This window comes from Trematomus bernacchii, unplaced genomic scaffold, assembly GCF_902827165.1.
Source record: "Trematomus bernacchii unplaced genomic scaffold, fTreBer1.1, whole genome shotgun sequence".
Classification (NCBI taxonomy): Eukaryota; Metazoa; Chordata; class Actinopteri; order Perciformes; family Nototheniidae; genus Trematomus; species Trematomus bernacchii.
The window spans coordinates 1,139,566-1,167,228 of NW_022987828.1; the positions used below are offsets into that span (position 1 = coordinate 1,139,566).

Below are 27,663 nucleotides of genomic sequence, written 5' to 3' on the forward strand. Positions count from 1 at the left end.
AATACCAATGGTCATCAGGAAGTTAACCTCGGCCTAAAGCAGTGCAATTCCAGTGAAATGGTCTATTGATTTCTCATTACTCTTTTCTTAGCCTACTTGAAAGCTTCAGTGGCTCACAGCATTATTCTTTTATAGCTGTGATTCCCAACCTTTTAAATTGTAATGACTTAATGTAAAGCAATGTAGATGTAATGTTTCCAAAAGCCTCTAGGGATAAAACCATACACTGTTTATAACAAATGAGAAATATATTTCATAAAAAGTATGTTTTAACCCTACTTTGTGACATAGCCGCGTTCACACCGGAGTACTTTTCACCGTACTTTTCGCGTTTAGTTCCGTTAGTACCCCTTATGTCGCGTTCACAACAAAAAGAGCACTTAATCTCGGGAACTTTTACCCCCATTTTTAGTGCCTGCTGAGAGATGGTACTTTCCTGGGGGAAAAAAGTGCCCCAGTTCTGATTGGCTTGGCGAATTGCAAACCACGCCCCGTACAACTCTGAAATGTTTTGTAGAGCCGCCATTTTATTATCCTGGCATTAGCATTATTAGCATTAGCATTCGCCCAGTGCGAAGCAGCTTCTACTGAAGCCAGTCCCCAACTCCGGGGACTTCCGGCCGGGGACTCCGGGTGGCAGTATACGCCGTGAAGTTGTTTGCGGCCTGCCAGTAAACCCAAAGCAGAAGAAGACGAAGTGACGTAAGCGGCTCATTTGCGTAATCTTCCCTCAGGGAAAAGTACTCCGGTGTGAACGCGATCTGTACTAAATGCCCTGGGGTAATAAGTGCCGGGGCACTGAGTGCCGGCACTAAATACGGCAAAGTACTTGGTGTGAACGCGCGTTATTTATTTTTCCTATGATTTTAGGTAGGTGATAAAAATGTAGTTGAGTGGTAAGCATTGTACCATTGTAGTCATTTAGCTGCCTGCAGAAGCAAATGTTTAGCAAAAGATATGCTTATGTCTTTTTTGCAGACATTCAAACAAGAATAACAATGTTAAAGGTGCAGCTGTTTTGAAAGATTTACATTTAAAATGCACAATTAATCAAATCAAAGTTTATTTATATAGCCCAATAACACAAAACATGTCTGACTCAGTGGGCTTTACAAATTCACAAACATGAATCACAGTGCTAAAATATCAATACATTTATAGGAAAATAATGAAAAGACAATAGTGTAAAATACAAATAGAAATAAGATGTTCCTGCACTAATCTGCAGCTCCAAAAAAACTCAAAAAAGCAAGTTCAAGAAGGTTAGAGAATAACAAATGTGACAAAAAGCAGGATGACTAATTCCATGGTGGAATGCCGTTGATACAGGATGCCAACATTTCTGAGAGGAGAAATATGTCCCAGTCCACTTTGGGGAGTAGCTGGAGCGACTCACACAGGTGGCAATTCTAGACTTTTTAGAGACTAATTATAGAAGTCCAAGAATAACACATTCAATTGGTTGCTTTACCCCACATGCCACTCAAATGTACTACAATACGTTTTTTCCACATTCCAGCAGATAATTTTTTCCGGATACACGTCTTAGCAACAGATACTGTACAGCGTTCAGCAAAGGAGTTATGTTTTCACATAGTAGCATTATACAACAGCATCAAACTTTACGCCCCCTGCAGGATGTAAAAATGCTGCCCACATACTGATATAACTGTACATAAACCATGACTGAGGGATGTGTTCCAATAAAACCTAACCTAAAGTGTAATAAGGAGAGACGCCCAGTAATGCCTAGAACTCCGGGAGAAATGAACCAATCCCATACATAGCATGATGAGTCACTCTGTCACAAAGAATATTCTCAACAGTAGAAAATGCAAGCACCCATACCCATTAAGGTGATTAAGAGCACTTTATTATGAAGCAGTGAACTTTGATTTATGAGAGCACGATCTATTTTAGAGTTCACCAGTATGTCCTAACCCTACAGTAACTACAACCTCTGGAAATGTGACTCACAGTCTACACTGAGAAGTAGAAAACGACTCAAGGAGTAGTTCAAGGAAATAGAATATTAAAATTATACAAAAAACAAAATATAAGAGATGAAAAGGTAAAGCAGCCCTTTCAACAACAAAGAACATATCATTATGGCATTAGCCGGAGAGAGCTAAGTCATATTTTTGATGTCCTATAATTGAGTGTTTATGTGGACTCTGGTGCAGGTCTAGAAAGCCTCTCTGACCAAAGTGAATCATCTGAATCACGAGTGCTCTGATGCTGCGAGCGAGGTAAAGCATGTTGATAGCTTGTAATAAACACGCCACACTCTCTAAAAGGTCTGATGGCTGCCAGAAAGCTTTGAAGTAAGATCTCACCTCCTAACCTACCACCATTTCACATCTCCTGTTGCTTTGTTTTGTTCTTATTAGGGAGCCGGCAAACACTTCAGGCGCATCACCCACAACAATACATCAAAAACCTCTGTGTACGTGCATGTACATTCATTTATCTTTGTCATAGGTAGTTTTGGGATGCCTTGTGAAAGACTGCACACCTTCTAAATTGCATCTGCAGAGTGAGCTTCTAGCTTGTCAAGCATGTGACCTAGAAAGGCGGCAAACAAGGGGTTCTCTCTCACGTTCATACATACTTACATACACATAGATGCAAATATTGGACAGGCAGGTAGAGCACGAGGGCCAGTTTTATAAAGCATCAAATATTCATGTGGGTCTGTGAAGTGCCTGCCAGGTTTCTTGGCCCCTCAGGTATGCTCCTGCCTGTGCTCCTTTATCACTGTCTGACTCCATAGACCCTGAAGTCCTGGATTCTTCATAGTTGTATGATTGGGCTGTATGGTGGTGCCAAGGGTTTGAAGCCCCCCCCCCCTTGAACTGGCCATCTTTCAGCACAGCAATGTAATATTATATGACAGTTTGGCGTAATGCCTCCCACCAGCCATTGGCACGGTGAACCGGACCGACCGAGTGCTTCTCTGCTTTGTTTATGTCACATTTACTATGGGTGCTTCATTCATTATTTATGAGATGTTTGTTCAGGAGGTCTCTTGGCCTTAAACCAGAGAAGAAGAAATTCAGTTCATCACACTTTATTGCATAACTAGACAGGAACTCATTCCTGTGTCCTCCTGTGAGGTCCTGAGTGGTGTTCAATAGACTTCTAGTGTGTTCTGATGCTCCAAAGATCAACGGGAGGAGTGAGAGAGAAAAAGAGAAAGAGAGAGAGAGAGACACTCTGACTCGACACACACTCAGACTCTCTCCTCACTTTGCCGTCTCCCATCACTTTCCCCCCTACACCGCTGCTAACCCACACCTCCGATCTTCTCCCGCATCAACTTCAAACTCTAACCCAGTTTAAGTAATTGATGGAGTGGAGGAAGGAGACTTTCACTCGGTAGAGGAGCAGCTGTCAGCCACAGAGTTGCAATAAAGACAACCGCCCGAGGGGATAGAAGCAGACGGAGAGCAGCGGGAGACAGGCGAAGGCGAGAAATAAAAGGAGAAGACTGCTTGAGGTGACCAAGTGGCGATGGAGGCGCTCGGCATGCGTGATTATCAGCATTAGGGAGCACCGCTTCTAGAGAGCGCTCGCTTTGTGAAGGTGGATTTACAAAGTGACCAGAAACTGACCGCCCTGATCTAGCTGTTTTGTTTTAACTTGACGGATTATCACCAGAACCATGAACGTGTCGCCACCAGACCGGAGGAAAAACGTGCGAGAGCTGGTTTTGGAGATTGGCATCCGGGTGCTGCTTTTCGGAGTTTTTGTGTAAGTAAAACCTTCGAACAGCTGATTTAACAAAAAAGCTAATGCCATTATGGACCCTGAGGGTGATATCCAGTTTCATGACTGATGTTATCCATGTGTCTACATGCTTGAACTGCTGTATTTAGGGTATATTTGTCGCGGTGTGTGGTGCTGCATGGTCACTGTAGTAAGGCGCAGTTAATGGTCACATCAGTGCTAAAAGACTAGACAGATGCTGCGTTAACAGGTTGCAAAAAAACAAGTTGTATACAGCAGCATTTAACTTCAAGTCATTTTGTCACCATTCTTTGATTGCACTTATATTAAGTATCATTTCATAGTGGACATTTTGTCTGATTAGAGATGGTAAAAGAGACACAGTTTATTTCCCTCAAACAGACAGTAATCCAAAGGGAAGGCAGTGATGAATGTGCTCAATACTTTCTTTGCAGCATGACTCCAAACTAACCCTAAATATGAATTATGAAATGTTTGTCTACTCTATCCTGGAGGCATTAATCTTCGTTTGCATCATGGTTGTGTCTCTGCTTTCCTATGATCTGATAAAAGCTCCAGGTCTTATCTGAAATGACTCACCTTGCTGCAGCTTTCATTCTATCTGTGGGGGAAAACTCAAAATTGTTTGGCTGCATAGACCGCATAGACTGCATAGCCAGTGTTCATTATGTTAACATGTCCTGTGGCTAAGGGGTCCAGCTGTGCATGTGCTGTCACCCTACAATGATCATACAGCCTGATGATGCATGCTCACAGTGTGTGACATGCGGGAAACTCAACAGGAGGCATGAAACATGTCAGGAGTGGATGAAATGGACTGTTGCAGTGAAGCCTCCTGGTGAAGCCCTTTGTGTGAGTCTGCTGGATTCACATTAGTGGCTGATTTCTTATTGCATCAGTGCTCAAGGCCATATAAAAAAGCAATTTCACACAATATCATCATCATCAACTAACTGCTGCATGCTGTCACAGAAGCCCCCGTCTATCACAAAGTCCTTGATCGCCGTAATGGTTTGAGTGTCACTCCCCAAATTCCCTCTACGATACACAGAAAGCAAGTTAAGAGCCAGTAAACCGTGCTTGTAATGGGGCCCCCCATTAGTAAACTGCTCACATGCCGACTTTTTCAGTCCCCATAATAATACATGGGCTTTGGATATTTGTAGAGCTGTTCTTACCTTACTGTGTTGGAGGATCATTCTTTTATGTGTATGGCAAAATCAGGCTTGAGAAGAAAACTGAACAAATACAGGCATAGAAATACTAGAATACAAAAAGATGTAACACACACACATTAACTTGCATACAAAAATAGGTCAACACTTAAATATGAATTCAAATTCCATTATGTATTTTATAAAATATGTGAACATATAACCTAATTGATTAGATTGGCCCAGTTGAGACAGTATCAGCTCGATATTGGTGCATTCCTACTGCTTTTTTCTCAGAGCAGTGCCTTTTACTACTGACCGCACACTATGCAACACCACTTGCTTTTACACACATCTAATTTTCATACCTGCTCTGTGTTTCGTCCAGCTTTGGCAGTGTGGTGATATTTGAGCATGGTGCTGTTGTGATTGCATAGGGAATCACAGAGCTGCTACAGCCTAATTCCATTCTTTTATTAATTATATTTTATCTGGATTAAAGTTGTAAAGAAAATAAACACATTCATACACCTTTTGGCTTTATGCTTTAGATTAAGAGTCTTAACATTTCATAGGAAAATAACAATCATGACAGGAAGCATTTCATCTGATTTGGTCTTTTCTTTGGGACTCACAGTAAGTGTTGCATTGAATTTCTTAGCAGATCTGAGAGAGCTGCTCTCTGGCTCTGTGGGGCAGCAGTGCCCTGTTCTTGTCACACCTCCAAGCCTGAGGTGAGAGAAGAATAATTGGGGTCACCTAAAATCTGTTGTTATCTTGAGTTAAGGTGTAAAGGACATTGTGTAAGCCTTTGTGTCTGCTGTTCAGAATAGATGTAATGTGCTGTAGTTTTATCTTAGAAAGAAAATGGCATTCTTATCTGTGTATGTTTACCAATTAGCTTTAGCAATCATCCTTTCTTCTAAAATGCTGCTGCTCTTAATATATTTTCATTTTATTGCAATCTGCCTCTGCAGCTCACAATTACATTTTAATAAGACGAAAGTCCCTTTTTTCAATTTGTTGTTTATACTCCTTCATAATTGTGACTATACCAAGGGATGCTGAAATTGAATCCATTAATCCTTTAGTTTGGGCTCATAGGCGGATAATCAGAGATCACACATTTGAGTTCTGTCATTGTTTTTGTCTTTGATTCTGATGAAATAATTCTCACTTTGACTGTTCACCCAAACAAACTGTTGTTTTTCTCAACCACACAATAAAACATGTCTCTGAGGACTGATTTTGTTTGGGAGGACAATCCCTTCGTTATTCCCTCAAATTTGACTTGAATCAAAGCGAACATTACTTTTAATTTGCCTTTTCTTGCCAAGCTGCCTGTCTGATCCGTTCCTCAAGAGGTGCATCGACCTTAAGTCACGGGCCAAGTTTGAGCCATAAGGTCAACCCTGGGCTATCAAACAGCTAATTCTATGCAGTCATCATAGCTTGGTGAGCACCACAGGCGTCACACTTCTCCTGAGAGCACAGCAAAAAGTTCAATCTAAATGGAAATAGATCTTTGACATTTATAAAAATGGGAGAAAAACGAAAGCGGCTTCATCAGAAAACAATACCGTTATTTTTCTTCCGTGGCTAGCTACTCAACACAGAAAGGAAGGATAATGACATGGGCGCTATTTCACTTTACTTGTAATCCGGTGCGAAACAAGAAGAGCTTAGACGAATACCCAGGAAGTCATTTCTTCCTTGAGTGGTGGTGCGGCACAGCTTTTTTCCTCAACCGACACACAAGCTCAGAGTTGACGTTTCTACGTGTTTGTTCATAGTTACACACTTCAATAAGATTCAAATAAATATAAGATTACTGTCTCAAGAGAGAACAGGGGACAAAGCAAGGACGAAAGAGACGTGGAAGATAAGAAGGAGGACATGGAGTTATAAGGATCTAGATTGTTTTGCGATTTTACAGATTAAATCCTAAGGCATAAAAATACCTTTTTTTATCAATGCAATCTAAAAGTTGTGCGATGGAGCAATTCGCTAGAGAAGAGGGCAGATGTTTTTTGGTCTGATGTACAAAACAAAAAATAACAGATCTGTTTATGCCGGGGCTAATAATTTGGATTTAAACTGAATTTACTCTTTTATTGCAGAGTATTATTGTGACTGAGTCAGAGTCTTGATTGTTACATTGAAAAATGACAGAATATCCAATACAAGACAAGCTTAATACCATTGACACAGTTTTGGAATTGTAGGGATCACAACATAGTTATCGTCATCTGAGGTTAACAGCTTGCACTCTAAAATATCACCAGAGTTGGGCTCACTGCATATCATCCTCTCCACTTATAGGAGGGCTTAGAAGCAGTGCTGGGTTTCAGCCCAGAGCCTTGGCAAGAGTCAATAAGTTTTGTGAGATGTTGGGAAAGGGCAGAATGTCAGGCTCTCGACTGTTTAAGAATAAGCGGATTGTTTAGCTTGTATGATGAGAATGTAGGCTCTTGGGCTCTCGTTGTAAAGGATCGGTTACCGTGTCATCAGGACACATTGTCTCTGTAGTATGAACCAAAAAAGAGCATTTCTAATCTCTGAGAATGTTACGGCTATTTATGTTATGGTAATTGGATTAATCATAAAATCCTTAAGATTTAAGTCTCGGCTGATTTTGCAACACCCCTGGCTATCGTTAAAACAGCAAATGTTGTTTTATAATGCAATAAACATTCTGACTAATTTTCACAGAAAAACAACAGAGGAGCAACTGGTGTATGCGTTCACAGTCCAGGCAAATCATATTTTTTTAAATGAATATGCCAAAAAGGATCTGATTGTGATTTCATGCTTCACACGTTATGAATAGTTTTCCACACAACAGGGCACGGTGGAGTTATTCATCTAAGGCATATTAAGGCAGTTCTAATCCAGTTTAGACTGAAGAATCTTTGGCATTTAGACCCCTCATTGTAATGGGGTTGTGATGCCATGAGTAGTACAGGCACAATCCCCCTGATAGAGTCCTAGAACTATGGGCTTAGATATGTCTCATAATTATTTGTGTGAACATAAAAATAATTTGTGTGTAAATATGTGATTTGTAAATGTAAAACACCATCCACAAATGCATTTAAAAGATTTGCAAACTCACAAATAAATTTGCAAATGTAAAACGTATCTGCAAATACGCAAAATATTTTTACAAATAAAAAAAAGATCTTTGAATATCTCTTAAACATTTACAACTTTCGATCAGGCATTTGTGAATCCATTTTGTATTTGTCGACCAAAAATGCGCTTGTGGATCTCACATTTCAGCTTGTGGATCTCAAATCTCTGCTTGTGGATCGTCTTTTTACACACACAGAGTTTTGAGACAAACTTTCCGCCGGTCTCGGCTAAAATCTACTCGTGTCACTCGGTTATTTTCGGAAAACACGTGATGGCCGGCTGATGACGACATTTCCGCATGGTTTTCAAAGTAAGAGCATGATGTTTTTGTATTATAATGAACAGCGGAACGTTAGATGCATTCTTTATCACCATCATTATTTAGGTTAGCCTTCATAGTAAGGCTACATTACATTTTATAATATTCATTGTGTCCTTTCTACTGTATATGCATATGTGACCTGCTCCATCAAAATCAGTCGCATTGACCCGAAGACACATTTTGAGTTGTATACACTGTTGGAAAGAGGAGATTCCTAGCTTTCTATGATATCAGGATTGTTTTTGTACTCCAAATATTAAGCAAAATATGTCACATTATATTATGACTTTCACCGAGTCATCATTTTGAGAAAAAGGCCTTTAAAGTTTCCTCTTCTCTGGAATCCATCGATCTGATTGATTATTTGCGGAGCAAATGATCAAAATACTACGGAGGGAAGATATTTTCGTTTGGATTACTGGTCTGGGGGAAGCTCGCGAGTGTGTATACGTGTGTGTGTGTGTTTGTGTAATTTTGCATTTGTGTGTATTGTGTTTGTTTCCCGGGGAAAACACTCACGAGAAACACCGGCTGTTGTTATGCCGGCTATGACGTCAAGTTACTCCGTTCTCCGCTTGTAATTATGCCGTTACAAGCTTCAAAGTTGTATTTATCATCTGAATTTGCCATTTATCTATATCTATCTATATATCTGTCTATCTGTCTATCTGTCTATTTATCTATTTGTCTGTCTGTCTGTCTGTCTGTCTGTCTGTCCGTCTGTCTATCTATCTATCTATCTAGGGGCGGCGCCAGGTGGTAGCTTGCAGTTGCTACAGCAACACCAACAATTGGCCTAGCAACTGCTAAGCAACCCCAATAACTGTATGTTTTTTCTTTGTATGTGAAATTCATAATTTGAAAAACGATTGATTCGAAAATGATATGCTACAGTACAGTACAAGTAGCCCTTCTGGGTGTTTCATTCAAGCTTGGCTCTGTGTGTGTGGCACGAGCGCACGAGTGAGCGAGCGCGAGAGAGAGAGAGAGCAAGATTGTTGTTGCTGCGCTAACAGATATTAGAAGCTGTTTCTACAACTAAGTGAAAGGAAAGTCCCCTCCTGTCAGATAACGTCAGCTCAGTGAGGTAAAGGACTCTCTCAGTGTTTAGATAGTTAACTTTAGTCTAAGTTATCTCAGTGGGTCTCAAAACAGTTTGATCACCATTTATGTAAACAAGTATTTCCGAGGCACACCTTCATATGATCATTATAGTTAGGCTATAAAACAATAAGAGAATAAATGAAAAACAGGTATGAAATACTATATGACAGTAAAACAAGAATACAGTTTAAAAGGGGAGTGATTAGTAAAATATCCATAAAGAAAAAGTAAATCTGTTTACAGTTCTGTTTCATATGGGTGTTGAGAGATGTATCCATAGATCTCTTAATTTTGCTCTCAAAGTGCACCAGATTGATGCATTTAACTTCAATAATTAAAAAATAAATCTTCCCGGGGGAGCATGCCCCCAGACCCCCCTAGGAGGCTGGTCCGCCCCCACTTATAAAAAATAGCACTTTACCCTTCCTATATGTCGTGAGCTGATTATCGAGCCTTCATTGTAATAGTTAATAACATTAAATACAAATGAAAGCAATAGACAGGAATATATGCATATACAGTAGAAAGGACACGATGAATATTATAACATTTAATGTAGCCTTACTATGAAGGCTAACCTAAATACGGTGCTTTTCTACAGATTACCTTACCACTGCACTGGTAAGGTAAAACTAGGCCGATTAATAAGATGTGAAGTGCTTTGTAACTTTGACCCGCTTGACTGAATACACAAAAAACAATGAAGAAAGAGTTATCTCTGGGCTGCTTCGCTGCCAGCTGCTCCCCCCGGGACCCGAAAGTGGCATAGCCTGTACTTCAACATCAATGCATACGAATGTGCTCGATATGCTGTATTGAACCAATAAACTAACACAAACTAACTGTATCACTATAACATGATGATGATGGTGATGAAGAATGCATCTAACGTTCCGCTGTTCATTATAATAAACAATAGACAAAGTAAGAGCATGACAAAAACATCATGCTCTTACTTTGAAAAGCATGCAGAAATGTCGTCATCAGCCGGCCATCACGTGTTTTCCGAAAATAACCGAGTGACACGAGAGATTTTAGCCGAGACCGGCGGAAAGTTCGTCTCAAAACTCTGTGTGTGTAAAAAGACGATCCACAAGCAGAAATGTGAGATCCACAAGCGCATTTTTGGTCGACAAATACAAAATGGATTCACAATTGCCTGAAGTTGTAAATGTTAAAGAGATATTCAAAGATCTTTTTTTTATTTGTAAATTTTTTTTGCGTATTTGCAGATCCGTTTTACATTTGCAAATGTATTTGTGAGTTTGCAAATCTTTTAAATGCATTTGTGGATGGTGTTTTACATTTACAAATCACAGATTTACACTAGGGCTGTCAGTCGATTAAAATATTAATCGCACATTTTTTATCTGTTCTAAATGTACCTGAGAGGGATATTTCTCAAGTTTTTAATACTCTTATCAACATATGAGTGGACAAATATGCTTTATATGTTTGTTTATTATAATTTGAACAATGACAAATATTTTCATGAATATTAAACACAGCAACCTCTGAACATTACAAATATTGACAAGTGCAAATGAAGTAAAATGCAAGCTCTGCGAAAATACTTTTTTTTTTCTCTCCCGCGGGGGGCGGCGAATAATCGATTAATATTCGCCAGGGCTGTCTGATTTTCGAATTTCATCATGGTCAGTTTCTGGCATCCCTAACACACACCCTCCCGGTCCTCCCGATGGCCAGTCCGGGCCTGCCGGTGAGCGTGGAAGTGTGGTCTGCCACAAGCGGGCGGCAGGAGCGGGGCTGTCAGCATCAGCTTGTAGATGGTATTTTAAACTCGATGTGCTCTGAAACTACGGGGCGGCCGAGGACAAAAAATACACATGCGTTAATCGCGTTAAAATAATTAGTGGCGTTACATTTTTTTGACAGCCCTAATTTACACACAAATTATTTTTATGTTTCACACAAATAATTATGAGACATATCTAAGCCCATATAGAATGTATGGTGATGGTGGAGATGGTGAGGATTTGGATGGATAGGATGTGGAAACTGGGGTTGAATGGGGTTTAGGGAGTTCCATCGATTTTCCACTAAGAAGACAACTGATAGAGGCAGTGATGCAGTATGATTGGCTCAGGGTGATTGCGGCAAATAGCCTCTCAGATTGCATTTCAGCGAAAGGGTTTTGCCTCTTTTCTCTCCATTCCATACCTGCGTTCAACCAAAGCCTGCTCAAACATACACGGACTACAAACCAGAATCTTTGCAATACCAAACTCTTGTCTACAGTTTCATTTGCATCTGTCTTAAGAGAGCTGAGTTCTGCATTTAAATGGCAATACCAATACGAACCTTAAATTATCGAACATGCATTACAGAATGTTAAAAAAGTACTTCCACAAGAATATTCTTATACATTCTTCCAAAACTCTACTGCGAAATTAGAATGAGTACCACTTTGAAGATGTTTCAATATTAATCCCCATAATCCCCTAAAAATCGGTGCTCCTTCGTTCAGCCCTGAAGCTTTTAGCTTTTTATTTTATCTCACGGGTTTAGTCCCAACTGCGTTTCCCATGGGCAAAATCTCCATGCAAACAAGCTCACTCAAGCTGATTTTATGATAGCTGTGCAGTGAGCAGTGACAAAGAGCAAAGGGAATAGAGTTGAACATTTAGCATTTAGAAAAATACGTTTTTCTCAGAAACTGCTTAGCCAAAAAAGGCATGTAAATAATGGAATTATATTCATCAGGTAATGAGAAAGAGGATTCTGATGACTGTGTTGCTCTATTTCTGACATACTGTACAGTTAACAAACACTCTTGTTAATTTGACCTTGTTTTTGTGTATCGGGTTTAGAAATGACTTTTCCAGAATGTGACTCACTAGCTATGGTAATCGGCTGTTTGTTTACTTTTCACTGCCTGCCTTATTGGTACAGTTTATTCTCTTGCTGTGTTTTTATATTCTGGCAGCCAACATCTGAAGCACTAAATCACTGGTCATCCTCTCATTACCTTGGAGATGAAGGAAAAGTTCACAACAACAGCAGGGTGGACTTACGTGGAAACACTTAGCGACTGGATGCCTTTGACACAAATTGACCAGAGACCGAGAGAAAACGAGAACTGAAAGCAGTGTGACCCCCAGGAGTGTTCAATCATTGACCTTTGAAACGGCGCAGAAAGAGAGAGAGAACACCCATTGTTGTACTTGATTATGTAAAATATACCTCCTGGTTAATTACGGTACTTAGTTCTTGAAGGAGCAGCTTTTGAGAAGTCGCAGTCTATTCAGGGGATCCAATTAAACCAAACAAAAGAAAGATAATTCGACAAGTACAGGTGAAAGCACTAGCGGAACATACAAAAGATGGGGGAATAAACCAGAAGACCAAAGTTTTAAAAGGACTTGAATGAGTGAACAAGGCGAATTCAGAATCTGAGACGTCTGTGATAAAAGAATAATGGAGAATAGATGGATGCAACAGAAAAGGCCAAGGCATTGTGAAAGATAATTGATGGACAGAATGGAGCTGTTTGGGTTAAGCAGAAGGATAATGTGGATCAGCAAACTCTGCAGGTGTTTCGGCAGAACTAACCATTATTCCAATGAAAGGCAGCTGACTGTCACAGCAAGACCAGCCATTCCCCAGCAGCCGGTCTGTCACTGCTCTGAACTACTCTGGCATTTCATTCTCCACTATCGTTTGATCAGCTCATTATGTTTCACTGTCCGCGTTGTCATTTATCCAACCCCATCTCTTTATCCCTCCGTGGGCATCACATCACTCAGTTTCTCTCCATGTGTCCTTTTTCTCCTTAAAGGAAAACAGATTATCAAAAATCGCCCCCTTGGGTTAAATTATCCATTAGATGATTAACATTTGCTGGAGGCAGACAAACGATGGGAGAGAAGTGTGTTTATCTTTTAACGTTTCATCTTTACTACTTTTTATAATTACTACTTATTGCTAATGAGCATTTGTTATCATGCTAAACTAAGATCACAGCATAGCATGTTGACATTAGTATTTAGTTACTAATGCTGTATTAAGTTAGCAATGCTGTGCCAAAGGACAACTTCACTGAGGTCTTAGCATGTGGACTTATATTAAGTGGTGGAAGAAAGCAAAAGTGTAAATACAGTTAGGAATTACTCATCTAGAGGATTTTGAGGATTTGAGTTTAATGTAGGTAAATACAGTATCTTTTAGGTCATTACTTATCTCTAAATGAGCTAGCAAAATGGTGATTTAGGCCACGTTTACACGGAGAGGAAACGGGTTGTATCCGCTACAGTTCTCTATCGTATGGACGGTTCGTCCACACAAGGCCGTAACGGAACCGCGGAAACGGAGCCCTCAAACGATAAAGGCTCCCAAGGTTGGTAGATCTGCGGACGAAACGCTCTGGGGGGCCAAACGGCTCCGTGTTTACGTGTTTATTTTTTATTTAACCTTTATTTAACCAGATAAAAACATTGAGATAAAATCTCATTTTCAATGCTGACCTGGCCAAGAAGGCAGCGACGTTACACATAACACATAACACAAACATATAAAATACAGAGAACATAACTAAGAAAGTAAAGACGAAAAAGCAGTCACTACATTGTGCACATTAGGACAGTAAGACAAGTACACTACTTGTTACTGCAAGAGCAGCTGGTGGTGAGGACTTCAGACAACTTCAATTTAAAACATGCTATAGAGACAAGTGCCATCAGTTTTAGGCTTGATTGAAGGTCATTCCAAGACCAAGGACCATAATAAGAAAGACTCCTTTTTCCAGCCTCAGTCCGCACAGCAGGAACCTGGAACCGTATCCAGGCACTGGATCTGAGGTTGTAAGAGTCGCAAACTGGGGCAAATCTGACACATATGTAGAGTGGAAGCTTACCTAAATGGCTTTATACATTAATAAAAACCAGTGCTGCATCCTACGCATAGTAAGTGAGGACCATCCAGTTAGGCTATACAGTGTGCAATGATGAGTCCTATAGGGTGCATTTGATATATAACGCAGTGCAGCATGGTAAAGTGGGTCAAGTTTGGCCAAAACAGTGGGACAGGCAAATCTATAAATGGTATCACCGTAGTCCAGCTGGGACAGGAATAAGCCAGAGACCAACCTTTTATGGGATGAAATTGAAAAACAACATTTAAGTCTGTAAAGGAAGCCAAGAGTGAATTTCAATTTCTTTGTTAAGACTTCAATATGGTGTTTAAAGTTCAGATTACTGTCCAACCAAAAGCCCAGATATTTGTAGGTATCAACAAACTCAACAGAAACGCCATCAAGGGTGTCAATGGAGAGGCAAGAGGACGCTGACTTGGGAGCAAAAAGCATTGCTTTGGTTTTCTTACTGTTTAATAGCAGTTTGGAATCAAGAAGTGCATGCTGCAGCGTGATAAAATCTGATTTTAAATTGGAAACGGCCATATCCAGAGAAGGAGCACATGAGTATACAATAGTGTCATCAGCATACATATGATAGGTAGAAAATTGCATCTGATTACAATTATTGTTTACATATAATAAAAAGAGCAAGGGCCCCAAAATAGAGCCCTGTGGAACTCCCTTCTCCAAGGTGACAGGGTCAGAGACAGTACTACCCAACCTGACGCATTGAGTACGGTCGGTTAGATAACTCTGAAACCAGCAAATGGCATTGTGACCGAAACGAGACACCAACATAACATTAGACATAATGTGGTGATCTACAGTGTCAAATGCTTTGGCTAAGTCAATAAACAATGCAACACAAACTGATTTCTTATCCAAAGCAGCCTTAATATCGTCTAAGACTTTCAGACTGGCAGTCACAGTACTGTGCTTTGATCTGAATCCAGATTGCATAGGGTTAAGGATGTTGTGTGAATTTAAAAAAAGTTGAAAGTAGAAACAAGGGACTCAAGAATCTTTGATAACACAGAAAGATTTGAGATAGGACGATAGTTATTCAACTCCGTGGGATCACCAGCTTTCAAGAGGGGCGATACCAGAGCTTGCTTCCACACAGCTGGCAGTGTGTGAGTGGACAGGGAGAGATTACGTGACGTGATTCAAGATGGCGCCTGTGCCTCCCTCAGCTCTCTACCTTTAGCTATCCTGTTTTTGTTTTATGTTTGTCAGAATGTCTCTGCTCTGCTCGTTTATGATCGCCAAGCTCTCCTCCACCTCAGACCCTCACTGGAGTTGATATTGCTGCCCAAACCTACATCTGGCAACCATAAATCCCCCCCCCCCCCCCTCTACTGTTGAATATTCCCACCTACCTGCGCCGGTTGCCCTGCATCCTGCCTCGCCGAAAGCGCTTTAGACGACGGGGAAAGCGTGGTGGTGCACTGGTCCATCTTAAGGCATACCTGACGGCTTCTTCTGGGACTTATCCACGCCTCGGATGTCATGGCCCTCCCGCTGCACGCCATGTGAGGGATCGGTGGATTCACCCTGTTTTTCCGGAGCTGCGGACTCTGCTGTGCCCGCTGGCAGCTCCTCCTGCCCGACTGACTGCTCCCGGCCCGTGCGGCGTTCAACACGCACATCTTCGACAGCTGAGACGCACTACACCTTCGGCAAGCCCGGAGCGAAAACTTTGCATGGCTTTGCTAAATGCTAGGTCGATAGCAAACAAAACGTTCCTGCTAAACGACTTCTTCACCTCTCGTGAACTGGATTTTATGTTCCTGACGGAGACCTGGGTCCACGCTGGCGAGTATACACCGTTCTCTGAACTTCTTCCTCCTGACTGTACATTCTTCAGCTCCCCCTGTGCCACCGGCCATGGTGGGGGCATAGCATCAGTGTTTAGAGCTAGCCTCCAATGCCGATTGCTTCACCCTGTAACTAGCTATGCTAGCTTTGAGTTGCAGCTTTTTGAACTGAACCCGGCCTCGCCTATACTCTGCGCAGTCGTGTATCGTCCGCCAAAGTGCAATAAGGATTTCATAAATGACTTTTCTGACTTTCTGTCTGGGATCATGGTGAAATATGATCGTGTTTTGATCTCCGGAGACTTCAATGTCCATGTGTGTTGCGAGTCCAAACCTCTGGTTAGGGACTTTTTAAATCTCCTTGATTCTTTTGGTCTCGTTCAGTCCGTGGCTGGCCCAACACACGAAAAAGGACACACTTTGGACTTAGTATTATCGTTTGGACTGTCTGTGTCTATGGATGAAATATGTGCAGCAACGCGTATCTCAGACCATTTACCGGTTCTGTTTACAACCTCCATCCCTTCCGCAGGAGTCGAATCACGTGCCCCGGCGCGTCGTCTGCGTTCGATTAACCCCTTGACTGCCTCACAGTTCTCTGATGTTTTTAATGCTTCTCCGATCTGTAAATTAGATGTGAACTGTGCTTTTAATGCTGATGAGCTTATCTCCATGTTTGACTCGACATGCACACTAATACAGGATTCTGTTGCTCCTTTTACGCTTAGACGCACCAAAGTTCTATCAGAGCCGTGGCTCAATGACTGTACTCGTGCTCTCAGACGCGCTTGCAGGTGTGCAGAGAGAAAATGGAAAAAGGATAAACTCCATGTCTCCCTAGAAATCCTTTGTGCTTGCCTTTCTGACTACCAGACGGCAGTCAAAGCAGCCAAAACAGCACATTTCTCTGTTAATCTCCAAAAACAGCCATAAACCTCAGGTTCTTTTTAATGTCCTCAACTCTATCATTAATCCCTGTGATGTTTCTTCTATTGTCCCATCGACTACTCTCTGTGATAAGTTTCTTACATTTTTTATTGAAAAAGTATCTGCTCTTAGGCTAGCCCACACTAGTGCTACCCCAGATCCTGCTCCTTTTCTGTGCCCTGCTGTCCTCGACCACTTTGAGCCTGTATCCCTCTCTTCTCTCTCGGATGTAGTCAAGCACCTGCGGCCGACAAACTGCACCTCAGACAGCATTCCCTCTCGCCTTCTCAGTGATGTTTTTGATTCAGTTGGAGCAAGTATTTTATTACTTTTAAACACCTCTCTTAGCTCAGGATGTGTCCCAGCTGCCTTCAAACATGCCGTGGTTAAGCCACTACTTAAAAAGAAAAATCTCGACCCCTCCATTCTCGCAAATTTTAGGCCCATCTCCCAGCTACCTTTTTTATCAAAAGCCCTGGAGCGAGTAGTCTACGCCCAGCTGCAGTCTTTTTTAACCATCCATGGCATCCATGAAAAGTTTCAGTCTGGCTTCAAACCCATGCACAGCACTGAAACAGCTCTTTTAAGAGTTTTTAATGATCTGCTCCTAGCCGCCGACTCAGGTAGCCCAGCTGTCTTGGTGCTGTTAGACCTGACAGCTGCCTTTGACACTGTGGACCATAGCATCCTGCTGTCACGGCTTGAACAGTCCGCTGGCATCACAGGCTCTGCCCTTGCATGGTTCAGGTCCTACCTGACAGACCGTAGCTTCTCGGTACAGCTAGGTGCCTTCTCCTCTGCCAAAGCCCCTCTTACCTGTGGGGTTCCCCAAGGCTCGATTCTGGGCTCCATCCTTTTTCTACTGTACATACTGCCCCTAGGTTCAATTCTCACAAAACATAATATTCCCTTCCACTGCTACGCCCACGATGTACAGATCTATCTGCCTCTCAAAGCAAATGTCAAACACTCACTACAGCAGTTGATGGACTGCTTAACAGAGATAAAATCCTGGCTGAGCAAAAACTTTCTCAACCTCAACGAGAGCAAGACTGAGGTCATCTTTTTTGGACCCCAACCTCCAGCCTCTCCGGTTGATATTCTGGGCTCTCTCAAAAAAAACATCCTCCCCTCGGTCATGAACCTTGGAGTGACCTTCACTAGCACTTTTAAATTCGACAAGCAGGTCAGCACCGTAGTCAAATCCTGCTTTTTTAAAATAAGACTATTGGCCAAAACCAAGTCGTATTTATCTTTTAATGACTTAGAAAGGGTTATTAACGCCTTTGTAACCTCGAGACTGGACTATTGCAACGCTCTGTATGTGGGTATGGACCAGGCCTCAATTAAACGCCTGCAGCTAGTCCAAAACGCAGCTGCACGTTTGCTGACTGGCCACAAAAAGCGTGACCACATCACCCCTATTCTGGCCTTCTGGCTTCCAGTTCGGTTCAGAATTGATTTTAAAATCCTTTTATTTGTTTTTAAAGCACTAAATGGGCTGGCTCCGGCCTATATAGCTGAACTCCTCCAGCGCTACACCCCAGCCAGAGCTTTAAGGTCTGCTGACCAGCTGCTGCTGGTAGTGCCCAAGACCAGGCTTAAAACCCGAGGGCACCGAGCCTTCGCAGCAGCTGGCCCTAGGCTCTGGAACACCAGACCCTAGGGGTTTTTAAATCTACACTAAAAACACACTTCTTCTCTCTGGCTTTCTAGTTAGAGCGGAGCACGACTCCTGACTTTTCCTTGTGTTTTTTTATTTTATTTTTTATATATATCTGTTGTAATTTATTGTCTTTTATTGTGATTGTAGTAATGTGTTTTTATTACATGTACAGCACTTTGGCTCGACCAAAAATCGCTTTTAAATGTGCTATATAAATAAAACCTGATTTGATTTGATTTGATTAAAAATATCAGTTACTGGTTGTGCTATAATCTGAGCTGCAATTTTTAAAAAGAACGGGTCGAGGCCGTCAGGCCCGGCAGACTTTTTAGGATCAATTGAGTGCAAACCCTGTAACCCCTAGATTCCACCGGGTCCGTCTGCGGCACGTTACGGGCGCGTTACGGCTGCGCCGCGCTGCTCACGGCGATCGCGGCGATCGCGGCCACTCTAGTCAATGGGTGCTATTCCACCACACGCGGCGCGTTACGGCTCAGAAGCGTCCCAGAAGCGCCTCGGCGCAGGGCTCCTCTAAAATTAGGATCGAATCCTATTTTTGTCGCGGCAAAGCCGTAACGTAAGGTTGGGCAGGCAGGAAGTGGAACGTTCAGAGCATATATAGCATATATATATATATATATATATATATATATATATATATATATATATATACATATATATATATATATATATATATATATATATATATATATATATATATATATATATATATATATATATATATATATAGGCCTACACACACACAAACTAATTTTGCAGACCCTATCCCTCCGTAGTCTTTCAAGTAGGAGGAGAAATGCCAGCGTTCTCCTCCGGTTTACAGGCACTGTGTAAATTATATATATAGAATAATTATGATGATGAATGCATTTTTTTACCACTAAAATACAGCAACACATCTTTGATTCATGTCGTTTATAACTGGAATATTACAGTTATTATTAACTTTGTCTGTACAAAGTAGCCTGTCCAGGAAATATGCCCAAATCAACAAAAACTGCAAGCCGGCAGGCAAGATGCTCCGCTTCTGAAATGCTTCTGAAACGCGCCTGGTAGGGTATGACGCCGGAGGAGGCCGGACCAAAACCGCAACGCGGCGCAGACGGACCCGGTGGAATCTAGGGGTAAGACTTCAGAGACCGAGAAATAAGCGAAATCAAAAACAGGGGAGTTCATCTCTTGACTATGGCTGTGAGTACGACCAGTGGCGGCCGGTGGTCTTTTTTTTTGGTGGGGCTCTTGACGTACCGTAAGTGACCTACCCGGGGGGTCCGGGGGGTTTCCCCCCGGAAATTGTTTTCGAGAAATGACCCCTTAAATGATGACTTCTGGTGATGTTAGAGGGGGGGGGAAAGGAGAAATCGAGGCTTAAAAATATGAGAAGACTGATCAATACCTCCATAATCTTCAGTGTGGAAAATATTATTTATCAACCTCAACATCTACTACTTTACCAGGAATTTGTGTTCTCAGAACTGGTCTGTTTTTTTCTTTCTTAAAACTGTTCATGTTTTATGAACCAACACCTTCACCAAGTAGCTTTACAGTGAACTGCATGTGAGATATAAAATTAATAGCATCTTTTCAGTAGCATTAATTATAAATATTTAAGTGGTTCAATACAAGTCACTACAGCATTTCAAACTGAACTGTGAATAAATGCAATTTAAAAAAAATAACCACAGCACAAAATGTCATAAATTGTGTTTTTTCTTTGTTTCTCTGAGGATTATTTACAAACAGGCTTATTTACATATAGCAATAACTCAGAAATGAAAAAGCTACATCGTCTAACACGAACAACCAGTTAGCATAATGATAATATATGTGTTATGTACAATGTAACTGGCAAGGCTAGAGCAAGAAAGAACATAAAGTTTGCAAAAGGTTTAAATAACTTCAAGTATCTGTCTTCAGATTACGTGGAGGTTTTAGTCCGATGGGAAGCAGATTTTAAGCGACACCGAAGATAAACCAAAAATGTGGTGGAGCTGCAAACCGTGTAGTGTTGCTGGGACAGAACAGGAGCTATAACCGTTGGAAAATACATCACAGACAATGCAACAAACGTGGAGACAGAACAATCACTTCTGTGATAAATGCCCACTTATTAATAAACTTCTAACAACCATGGGAAACCTCCTCTCTACATATAAAGTGATATCCAAGCATGGGAAACAAAAGACAGCATTTACCTGTTTGCATCCAGCTAGCCAAGCCTTTCTTGTGTACCAGCTACTTGTGAAGCCTCGTGTATAAATGTTGTCTTTTTCACGAGATTGCTGCGATATATTCAAATCGGGTTGGTCCGGTGCAAGGTCTTTAAGCAACAATTTATCTGCCAAACTTCTCCTTTCGAAAGGATTGGAGATTAGCTCTTGAACAGAATTAGCCGGGGACCGAGGTCCGGAGACTCCACCTGCACACGAAGCCATCCTCATCAACTACTGCGTCAACCGGATACGACTCACTGTCCAAACTACTCACAGACTGCACTGGGCGCTGACATTGGCGCCTGGTGACCGTCATCTTTGACGACGCTGATTGGCTGAAATTATATTTTCGCGGCATAGTTTACACGTTACAGATAGCAACAGTCAGCTGCTAGTGGCTGATGCTGCACTGGTTGAAGGCTCCTCTCTTAGCGCCCAGACGAGAGAAGGTGCATGGGCAAGGCCAGGCAGGAAACATGTGACTTATCAGTAACTTTAGACATCGTAACACAATTTTAAACGAGATTTTATTGTAGATTATACATTTTACTGATACCAATTATATAATATTTACCTTGTTCATTAAAAATAAAAATAAAAACATATATTTTTTTTTAAACATATTTTTTTTTTTAATTTTAATTTTAATTATTATTATTTTTATTTTTTTTCAATATGGGAAGAGGTGGGGCGGCGCCCCTAGCGCCCCTATGGACCGGCCGCCACTGAGTACGACCATTTAGAGAGTCATGACTTTGCTCATCAAAAATGTGACCAGCCTTTTTGAAGTGAGCATTAAAGGCATTATACATACCATCTGAATCTGAAATAAAAGAATCACTGATCTTCAGTTTTTGTGGGAAACTAGAAACCTTCTTGGTCTGAAGTGATTTAATTGTTTTCCAGAATTTAGAATGGTCATTAAAACAATCAGTGGTTAAGCTCAGATAGTAATCAGCTTTAGCTTTTTTAATAAGGGCAGAACATTTATTTCTCAGGACACGAAAAAGAAGCCAGTCATCACTAGTGTTAGACTTTCTAGCTAAGGACCATTGCTTATTTCGATCATGAATGAGATCAGATAGTTCTCTAGTAAACCATGGAGTGTTCCTATTCTTAACTCTGAATTTTCTAAGGGGGGCATGTCTATTAATAATCGATAAAAAGTGATCAATAAAAAATTGGACGGCAACATCGACAGATGGAATTAACGCTGTGAAGTGCCATTTAACCTCCACCAGATCATGTAGGAAAGCCTGCTCAGAGAAGTGTTTGAAGCAGCGCCTGAGCACAATAAGGCCCTTGGCTTTGGGCAACTTAGTGCTCCTAACACAAGCGATAGTGCAATGGTCACTGATATCATTAGGAAAAACACCAACAGACACATACTTATGAGCTGCATTTGTTAGAATGACATCTATAAGGGTATCGTCATTGGGTTTGGCAGGGTTTATTCTAGTGGGACTATCAATAAGCTGAGTTAAGTTCAAAGAATCACAAACCTGCTTAAACTGTGAAGATTTATCACTTAACCAGTCCCAATTTAAATCACCCAATAAAATGATTTCAGAAGAAAACTTAGACAACAATTCAGTAAGGCTAGTAGTTGCATCCATAATGGCCTATAACAGCCAATAACAGTGAGAGGAGCATTTGCTATAGTTATTTGGACAGCTAGCAACTCAAATTGCCTTGGAATTGAAATTGAGTGAAGGACAGAGCACTGTAGTTTCTCAGCAGTGTATATTGCAACACCACCAGCTCTGCCCTTACGATCCGCTCTGAATACATTATAGCCATCAATGTGAATAACAGTGTCAGTGACAGACGGTTTTAACCAGGTTTCAGAAACTACAACAATATCAGGCTTAGCAACTAAAAACCAGGTCTTGAAAACATCTAATTTGGTCACTAGGCTTCTAGCATTAACATGCAGAAAACCCAATCCTTGCCTACAGCTAAACTCATTCGGAGTTGGCAAATGATGCAAGGAAGCAGAGAAACACTCAGGACCAGGGTTAATGTTAACGTTACCAGAGAGTAATAGCAGTAACAATATTAACAGTCTGGAAGATGATTTTTTCACATGGGCTCTGGACGCGTCACTCCTCAGAGGGGTGGGGCTGCTCCGATCCTTCGATATTAGCGAGTCCAGAGTCAAAAGGGCATACGGGAGAGCGCATTTCGTGCCATGAAACGTCAGCTTTTGGTAAAAACTATCCGATGGAGTCAGCGCTCCAGAGGTTCCACCATCCGAATGTCCAAAGTGAACAGAGGCATCGCTGGGAGGCAATCCGTCAGTTTTGCCGACATGCGGGCTGACAATTAATCCCAGGAAAAAAGCAAACACAAGGGTAGCTTTAGGCAACATTGTGCTGCAACACACCCAATTCAGGATCCGCAGCTCAGGTCCCAGCAGCTCAGGTCGATCAGCAGCTCAGGTCGACCAGCCCCCGACAGCACGGCAGGACAGACAGCAATCCAGAGTCCGAAAGAGCGACAGCTCAGGCAGAGAGCAAACAATCCAGCCAGCGAGGCACCGGCACAAAACGACGCAAAACAGCCCAAAAACTTTTAAAAGCTTTTAAAACGTCGGCAGACCAATTTAAAAACGGGTCTAAAAAGCTAAATAAAAATGATAAAATGTCAGTATGCACAAGAGGTAGTTAATGCCAAAAAAACAACGAGAATGAGACAAACACTAACAGAGACAGAAACAAATCAACGTGCTGCCATCTTGGAAGTGTACAAACGATAATTTCCTGATAACGATGACGCCATAGCCCCGCCTCTCCCCACCTCTGCTGCTCACCCCCGCGTCACCCGTGTCATTGCTGATGTGTTTCGCCAACAACAACAACAATGGCGGATCACAGGGTTGCTTTCGTGCTCCAGACGCTACTGACCATGCTACAGATGTTAGTGCAAAATCTACGGCTCCTCTACCACAACCATCAGCAACAAGTGGACATGGAGAACTACATGAACTACATGTTGCTAAATCCACCGCGGAGAATAAACAGAAGGGCAACCATGGCAACCATGCTCGGGGGGTCTTCTTCGCTGCTTTCGGTGTATTTTGTGGCGGAAGTACAGCGCCACTTACAGGCCCGGCATATGTACTACAGCGTCTCCAGCGGGTCGAGCGGTCTCATGTGGACGGACACGTTTCTTGAGCCGATTCCGTGTGGACGGAAGACTTTTTTGATATCGACATCGGTTAGTTTTCATTTTCGTCTCCGTGTAAACGTGGCCTTAGGCTGTGGCCAAGTAATGAAAGCATCCCATTTGCAAAACTGACCGCTGTGGTTGGGAAATGTGCAAAAGAAATATAGCTACAGTAATAGTTTGTAGCCAAAAATGCCACCAAATAAAGACAAACAGAGATTTCTTCAAAATACCTTTGAATTCCCAAATGTCCCAATGCAGAATCATTTATTAAATCATTGAGTGAATAACATCACTTATATGTTGCAGTTGGTGCATAACACATTTATATATTGCTTATTTGGAACTCAAGTGATAACTATAAGTTGTTTTTTTATTTGAAAATGCAAAATCACTTGTTACTATGTTTATTAAATACATTTTATGAAGTAAAAAGTACAACTTATCCTTCAGAAATGTACTGTAGTGCAGTAGAAGTATAGCGAGGCATGAAACAGAAGAAAAAAAAAACTACTATCACCATGGCATGCCTTGTTGCAACTACACTTAGTTCATAGTACATAACCCTATTATTGGTACAGCTGATGTAGACCGCATTTGTTTACCTGGGTGTATCTTAACAAAGTGTATATTCTCAGAGAAAACAACACGTTTGGTCAATAGACAGATTCAGGTCAAGATGAAATAAATCAAAGCAGACATTATAGCACAGAGTTTATAATATTCTATCTGAACATTTTAGTGTCTCATCCAGTATGCTCTCAGTTTTAACAGTAATCACAGCTCGTTTTCTCAACTTAATGGTGTGGTCATTAGTGACACAAAGGATGAATAGTTTCTCACATTTTGTTGCAGCCTCCATCCCCAATCTGACTGAATTCTCAGCTCTCATTACAAAGTGAAATTAAGAAAATTAATAAGAAGCTACCGTGTTTACAGGGGGGCATTCAATGAAGGAAATCCAGTCATTAAGACCGCAGTCACAGTGAGGATTGTGCTTATGCTGGTAGGCATTTCCTAATTGACATTTTCAGCTGGAACATCATATGCTGGAATTTAACTGCTAGTTATATTTTACACTGCTGATCCTTTGGAAGAATGTCTTACTGCTGTGAGGTGTTCTGTTAAATGCCACTTTAATAACCCTAGGCAAGTGCAGATTCTTGATGTTAAAAATGAAAATCTTATCTGAAACGATTAAGAAGATGTAGATAACACTTAACCAACTCCAAGACAATGTTGAAAATCTCCCTATTAGTATTGTAGATGATGAAATATTTGAACCCCGGCTGGTGCTCAGCAGGTGGAGGCTGCGCTGAGGGAGCCTGTCAACCTCAGAGGTGTGGACGGAGTGTTGGAAGTGACACTTCCTTTCAGGGGTGAGAGAAAGATCCCCGTACTCTTCTAACACTTCTTCCCATTGTGATATTTTTATTCATATCCCTTCTCCATCTCACTCACCTTCTCTCTTTGTCACTTCCTCCCTCTGTTTCTCCTTTGCTCAGGTATTTTCTTAGATCTGCTCCATTACTGTTATTCTCAGATTATATATATATATTCAGATTATATATATATATTCTTATGTGTACAAAGACAGAAGAGGGGCTGAGGAGATGAAAGAGTCTTTCTCCAACACACTCATACATGCAGCGGTCCCTAGGCCTAAGTCTCATAACAAAAAGCCCCTCTTCTATATGTGTGTGTGTGTGTGTGAGTGTATGTGTGTTTTTGTCCCTCTTAGGCCCCTGGGTTTTGCTGTCAGATCAGTCTCTTTCCTTGATGTGTACTCTGTGGTTTCCTTCAGACGATGCGCTGCAGAGTGACAGGTTCTTTTTAGCCACAGCGAGGTGAATCACACACAGGGTCATAGCCCACTGTAGGAGAGAAGTTGAGACATGTCTCGTAAACTTTTATAACTTTAAAGGTCTCCTATTATACTATTTTTAGGCATATATTATAGCTCTCAGATATATAAAAAACATGTCTATGAAGTATTTTGCTCAAAATACCAAACACATCACCGATTCTAGCCATGCCTCATACCCATCTATTTCTGCCCTGTTAGAGAAGTGCTGATTCTGGGTCTGTAACTTTAAAAAAAAAAAACGCAGGATAATTCTACCGAGAGATTCTCAGCTAAATGCTGCCGTGATTAAACGCCATATTATGTTCAAATCCACATCAAGGATTATTTCTGAAACAGTATGGAGCTCAAATGCTTTTTTACACATACACTCTCCAGTACAGCGTTAGCTCTGAGTGTTAGCGATGCTTGCTAATGTAAACAAAGACCATATTACGTCCAAAACACGTTGTGCATTGTTTCTGATAGCAACGTTTCTGATAGGGCCGTGGGTGTAAAGCCAGCTCACATTTCTGATATTACGTCATATCGGACGCAAATCTGGATCAGCTCCGTTATACCCCCGTTTTTAGAGATTTGGGTACGGAGGAAAAGAGAGAGGGTTTTATTTTCTGATGCTGCGTGAGTTCCCTTACACTCCAGGGACACATATTTATGTATAAAAGACATCAAAAAGTGCATTTTGCATGATAGGAGACCTTTAAGGTAAACAGCCACTGTGTTTTGTGTCCATCCTCAAATTCTAATGAAGAGATTAGAGATTCATCTAATCTCTTCATTTTGTCTTATGTATTGAGTCAATGGTTCCAAGTATAGTGCGAAGAGTAGCGGTGACCATGCACAGTCTTGTCTCGAGCCTCTTTCGAGGGTAATGCTATTTGACAAATATCCATTAACTTTCATTCTAGCAGTGGGCTTGTTGTATAATGCCTGTACAGTTTTAATAATTGTGTCATGTATACCAAATCTATGTAGAACTCGATAGAGAAAATCCCAATTTACCGAGTCAAAAGCCTTTTCAGCATCCATGCTTATCACCATTGCTTCTTTGAATGTGGTCTATGACATGTAGTGTCCTTCGTATGTTGTCTTGTGTTTGACGTTGTCGAATAAAACCTGTCTGGTCATTGTGTATCAATTTAGGCAGGAATTGTTCTAAACGTCTGGCCATGATGGAAGTAAAAAGCCTGTAATCCACATTAAGAACAGATATTGGTCTGAATGATCCACACTCCATTTTATCCTTTCCTTCTTTTGGTATTGCAGATATTATCGCTTCATTCCAGCTGGGTGGTGTTTGAGCCTTTTTTAAGACCCAATTGAGTGTTGAGAGTATAATCGGTGTTAACTCGCCCTTAAATTCCTTATACCATTCTGCCGTATAGCCATCTGATCCTGGTGACTTGCTTTGTTTGAGTTTACTTATTGCAATTTTTAATTCACCTTCAGTTATGTCAACAGTCATCATTTTATTTTGTTCTTCATTTAGGGTCGGCAGATCTATAGAGCTTAAGAAAGTGTCAATTTGAGTAAGGCTGCCCCCTGGAACTCCAGAGTACAATTTTTTTGTAGAATGCTTTAAAAGCTTCCTGGATATCACTTAATTTAGTTTTTATTATTTTGGTTCTTGGATCCCTGATTTTGTGGAT

At 41.3% G+C, this 27,663-nt stretch overlaps 1 protein-coding gene across 1 annotated transcript in view; it reads left to right on the top strand.

Moving 5' to 3' along the window:
• The first annotated feature begins 3,311 nt into the window (after positions 1-3,311).
• Positions 3,312-27,663, top strand: part of plpp4 (phospholipid phosphatase 4) — a 66,907-nt gene continuing 42,555 nt past the window's right edge. Inside the window, exon 1 of the mRNA XM_034152416.1 lies at positions 3,312-3,753. Coding sequence (XP_034008307.1) covers positions 3,665-3,753 — 89 coding nt within the window. The 5' untranslated portion in view covers positions 3,312-3,664. The remainder of the gene's footprint in view (positions 3,754-27,663) is intronic.